Genomic DNA, 5,978 nt, shown 5'->3' with positions numbered 1-5,978 from the left:
AAAAAAATGTGATAAGTGTACAAAATAAGTTATACCGTACGATCGAAAAAAAAACAGCGTCAAAAACGGTTGGGTTATAGATGATAATTTTAGATAACTTTAGAAAGATTAAAAAAGGATAGAACTTCAGACACACAAATCCCTTTCTAAAAAATTATTTTTTCTCGAATTTTAAAAATCATCTTTACCACAGCTTTACTCATATAAAAATAAATTACAATCTTCTTAAAACCAACTAAGCGTCCTTATAAAATAAAGAAGATTACGGGCCAAGTAAATAACGTCTTGGACTTGAGCCGTCTTTGACGCCGTTTTTTTTTCGATCGTATGGTAGTTTTAACCGAGTTCAAAACTAAATTTGATAATTAAGACAAGAGATTTTAGGAGAATGAACCGGTGGAATTATTTTTTTAATTCCCCGGAAAATGTAAAAATAAATTTAAAATTATCTATAATTTTTTTGCCAAAAAAGAATTCATGGACGTGTTTCTGGGGTAGAACTATACGCTGTATCTATAATAAAACATTTTATTACATAGATATAACGAGAGTATCTAGGACAGTGACAGTTGTGTCTGTCATTTTTTGGATGTTATCTGCTAAAATCTTTCCTGATTTGTTGGACAGACTATAATTACAGACTATAACTGCAGCTTACAAAATATATTAATAACATATAAATATTAGAAATAAGCAATTAGTGACGTTGAACTAGAACTTCGTAGGTCTTTTTAGAATGTTCCTGTCCTCCAAACGAAATGTAACATGTATGATGACTGGGATGTATCTAAAAAAAATAAAACAATTTATAAATGAAATTAGTGTTGTTTTTAAAGCATTTAATCCATTAAAACAATTTGTGTTATGTAAATAATTATATTTTTACGTAGCTTTAAAATCACATAAGAAATTCGCCGAACTTTTTGTATAATATATATTTTTGTATGACGAATCGTTTTCTGACAGTCTGTTTCATAAATTTAATATCTATGACCAATCGTTTTTTGAATAAATAGAGTTAATGAAATTCCCGGGATTGGATTATATAAATACCGATTTTTCATGCCATAGAGTAAATTGCTTAATTTCGGAACTAAATAACTTAATATTTTCCTAATTAAATCAGAAATAGAAAAGCTTGTAATCAGACTAGAGCTCGACAATTCATCAGATACTTCTAGAAGAGGAACCAGCAACGACAGCGAAGAGGATGAGCTTCCCATTGCCGAATTTCTGAGAAGAGAAGATAATGATCCTTTTAAAGGTTAAACTGCAGAAAGCATTAGAACAATCTTCAAAGCCGATAAAAACCAAAAGAAGTAATAAGACGCGATTGTCCGACATTATTGCCCAAGAAATTGAATTATTTTCAAATGGTGGTAGTCGGGGACGTAATCTCCAAAAAGCTTTTGAATTTTTATCAACCATTCAGGCACAGAATATCTAGGTACGCAACAGAAAAATACTCGAAATGAAAGAGCTAAAATTGCACAAATAAAATACTAGATGGCGCGACAATATCATAATCTGAATATAATTGGAAATTTTCGGTTTTGGATCAACGACATGTCGACGGCTTTGAAGCTCGGCTAAATATGCACAGTTGCTAGATTCAAAAATACTTTAATTGGCATCCCATTTTTTTTCTGGTGTATAATAATTTCTTTCTATTCTTCGTTTCTTGTCAGATACACTTATATTAATTATTCGTTTGGCTTTTAAAATAGTTTTAAGTTTAAGTATATTATTAGAAAACATATGCTCACAAAATACATTTTTAATATATGTACACTACTTTATTATGTTAACTAAGAAAATAACTTTACTTACCTTTAAAATTAATATTATACAGGGCGATTGATAGTGATATTTATTAATGCTGAAACGTTAGTAATGAAACTACCGCATCCTTTTGATACCTACGATTTTATACGTGTAACGAGGCTTCTGTTGCATAGCTAGATATTCTGTGATTCAGGCCACCAGCGTGGAATCTGAAAGATGTTTTTCTTCGGCAGGGATCTTGAGTAATAAGATACGTTCAAGACTGGGGGATGAAACTTTGGACGCATCAATATTTTTGCGCTATTTTTTTAAAAATTTGTAGCTATAATTTGTTTGCTAAAATTTGTTTGGTGCTCATATGATTTTTTTAAAGAGTTTTTTTGTTAATTTTCGTGTTTTGTTATATTTATATTAAATTTTTTTATGATATTAGGTATTTCATTGATAATTTTAAACCCGGGATTAAATCCCGGGATTTGCCGTTCAAATCTCGAAAATCCCGGGATTTTGAAAACCTTTCGGGATTGACATCCCTAAAAAATACCGAGGGTGTCATTTAAAAATAAAAAGTTGTAGTCATTTCCGGTGAAACAGGAAGTGACCGAAACTAATTGAATACGTCAATTAATGCTAATTTATGTCACATACTAACACACCAAATCTCGTTTTTTATATGAAAAATAAAAAGTTCTAGGGTTGAGCCACTTTTGAGAAACACTCGGTATATAAAGGAATCAGATGATATATCTCCTAGTAACTCACCTTTCCTACGGTTAGAGAGTTTCCATGCCTTGCTCTACCTATGTAGAGATTCTCACCCGAAGAAGTCCTACCACCAATCACAGCATTTGGAGGTACTTGACCATTAGTAGATGGTACCCAGTCAAACTTTTGCTCGCACAAAACCTACAAAAATGTAATAATTGTATCGAAATTATATTATTTGATTTTCTCTAATGTATATACCGGATGCATCTCAAAAGTGGCTCACCCCCATAACTTTTTCATTTTTCAGATAAAAAACGAGATTTGGTATGTTAATATATGACATAAATTAGGATTGATTTTCGTATTCAATTGTATTCTTTGGTCACTTCCGGTTTCGCCGAAAATGACTACAACTTTTAATTTTGAAATGACACCCTGAGTATTTTTTTACTTTATTCGATAGAAAATTACACTCCGAATAGAATGTCAACTTTTGACATTTTCGCATATGGTTTATTTAATATTGTTGCAATTAAAATACAGTTCATAACGACAATTTGACTTGAAATACCAAATGTGTGGTACCAAATTATTCGTAAAAAAATGCATTTTCCAAATATGCTAATGAGCCACCCTTGTTCCATTTGAAAAAATTGAGATATGATTAAAAATACGATTTAGGCATATTTTCACCGGCCAGGATAAGACAGGAAAAACATTAGACGATCAAATCTATTTTTCCAAGACTCCTTGATTAAAAATTAATGTTTTTAACACAGCCATGGATGGCACTATAGATTGAAGAAGGATTGAAGAAAGTTGACATATGATATGTCAATCTATTCAGAGTGTCATTTTCTATCGAATAAAGTAATAATAATATAATAAAGTATAATAATAAAGTAATGACTATAACTTTTGATTCTTAAATGGTACCATCGATATATTGTCATTCCCGGTGAAACAGGAAGTGACCGAAAACAATTGAATACGCCAATCATTCCTAATTTGTCATATATTATATCATACCAAGTCTCGTTTTTATCTGAAGAAATAAAAAAGTTATAGAGGTGAGCCGGTTTTGAGAGGCACCCGGTATATTTAAATATTCAACGCAAACAAACTACGAAAACTACGAAACTACTAAAAAAACTACGAAAATAGTTTGTAAAAAACGCCTATTTTATATAGGAATGTGGTATGTAAAGAATTAGTTTTTTTCATATTGTTATTTTTGTTAACTTTATAGTTAAGACCAGAATTAAAGCCAGTTTACAGTACATTTGCTGGATCTGTGTCTATGAAAGGAATGCGGACAAAAAACATTTAAATAAACAGCAATATATTTTATACGTCGATTTGACGAGTGCGTCACCGCAAATCGCTCCGCCCACTCATTTTATTAGCTACAGTTCGTCTGCTGGATCTGTGTCTATGAAAGGAATGCGGACAAAAAACATTTAAATAAACAGCAATATATTTTATACGTCGACTTGACGAGTACGTCACCGCAAATCGCTCCGCCCACTCATTTTATTGCCTACTTGCAAATTTGTTGAATTTTTATTGATGGGACGCGTCGTCTAATTTTTACGAAAACGTCGAGAGAATATCGTTTCCCCCTCTCACGGATACCCATAGCATAGCCACAGAACGGACAGACGTACTGTACTTGCAATTGTTGAATTTTTATTGATGGGACGCGTCGTCTAATTTTTTACGAAAAACGTCGAGAGAATATCGTTTCCCCTCTCACGGATACCCCGTAGCCACAGAACGGACAGACGTACTGTACTTGCAAATTTGTTGAATTTTTATTGATGGGACGCGTCGTCTAATTTTTTACGAAAAACATCGAGATAATATCGTTTCCCCTCCCACGGATACCCCGTAGCTACAGAACGGACAGACGTACTGTAATTTGAATACTCAACTAACAGCGCTTTCAGATGAAGCGGACCGTCCGTCGTGTTTTTTCAAGATAGCCGTCGGACGAAATCATCCGGACGGAGCATACGCGACTCATGTGAAATTGTTCATATAAACTCATGGTACTTGCTCGGACGGTCCGATTCCATCTGAAAGCTCTGTAAGTGGTTTTATTTCAAATAATAAATACCAAATTATTACAAGAACATTACGAATAAACAATAATAATACCGTCGGTTGCATCGCCGACCCGAACACAGGAAATCCCATGCAAATTTTAAAAACGATAAATAAAAGTTCTCTATCTCATTTTACAGGAAAAGATTTTTGAAATTTTTTAAAGAATTTATTAAAATGAAGAAAATTGTTCATTTTAATAGCTTCTACGAATTCCTTCTGGAGTCGGGATAAAAAAAATACTAAATTCAAAAAATAATCCGATCCTGATTGGAATAACAAATTATATCAGCTTACTTGGTATTTACTGACACAGATTTCTTTGCCAGCGTAGGATAGGTATGCAGATCTTCGTCCTGGGACAATTTTAGCTGGTATCCAGTCGCCGTCATGGTATGCCCTGCCCACGTAAATAGGTTGGCCATCTACATCAGACCCACCCAATACTGCAGAGCTTGGAAACGGACTATTATGAGTACATTCTACCCAATAATACGCTAAAAAATAGTTTTAGAAACCTAATGTTATTCTAGGAATATTTCACAATTAATAAAAGTAGGTACAAAATAATCTACTACTTATCTAAATCTTATACAGTATGTTCCCGGATTGTCTTTACAAGAGGAAAACCTTTTTTATTATTGACATTTTGAGAAAAATGTATTCTTAATAAAAAATATTGCTTGTTCTAAAATGGTCAATCCCGTTTATATTTTTACCAATTTCCATACCGTTTTAGAGAAAATTAAAAATACAATATGAAAATATAGTTGAATTTTTCAAAAAGTCATAAAAATCAATAGGCGTGTCTATTTCGTGTTCATCCTTTAATTGATTGTTATTGATAGAATTTTAATTAACGTCATATTTTTAGCTGTTTTAAAATGTTAAAGAAGCAAAAAAAATATAGTTCAATGCTACAGAACGGGTGATTATAGTTATCGAAAAATGTAATACTTTAACCATAACAACAGTAGAAATATGACTTTAGGGCAGGGACGCATATACGGGAGGGGTAATGGGGGTAATTACCCCTCCCAGAAAGAAATTAATTTATTTTAATTATTACTTTCGAAAATCGACAACTATGAACCCTTCCCGCACACAAACTGTACATTGTGAGACAGGAAATTGTAGAGAGAAACAAGCCCTATAACATAGGATACAACATTTTAATGAACAGTGCTTTCCATAAAATCAATAAAATTAATAATATACGAAATAATATACATGTACTGATTTCTTTCGAAAATCGACAACTATGAAACTATGATCCCTTCCCCGACACAAACGGTACATTGTGAAACAGGAAATTGTAGAGAGAAACAAGCCCTATAACGTAGGATACAACATTTTAATGAACAGTTCTTTCCATAAAA

At 32.4% G+C, this 5,978-nt stretch overlaps 1 protein-coding gene across 1 annotated transcript; it reads right to left on the bottom strand.

Moving 5' to 3' along the window:
* Nucleotides 1-514: 514 nt before the first annotated feature.
* LOC115886768 (natterin-4-like) lies at nucleotides 515-5,109 on the bottom strand (the record flags this gene model as incomplete). Its single annotated transcript, XM_030906052.1, has 3 exons — nucleotides 515-787; nucleotides 2,548-2,691; nucleotides 4,897-5,109. Coding segments are annotated over 3 exons (447 nt in total), but the record flags the coding sequence as incomplete, so codon positions are not given.
* Nucleotides 5,110-5,978: the final 869 nt, after the last annotated feature.

Source organism: Sitophilus oryzae, unplaced genomic scaffold (genome assembly GCF_002938485.1).
Source record: "Sitophilus oryzae breed Bouriz unplaced genomic scaffold, Soryzae_2.0 scaffold_496_pilon_pilon, whole genome shotgun sequence".
NCBI classification, from domain to species: domain Eukaryota; kingdom Metazoa; phylum Arthropoda; class Insecta; order Coleoptera; family Curculionidae; genus Sitophilus; species Sitophilus oryzae.
This window is presented reverse-complemented; position numbering and strand designations above follow the sequence as displayed.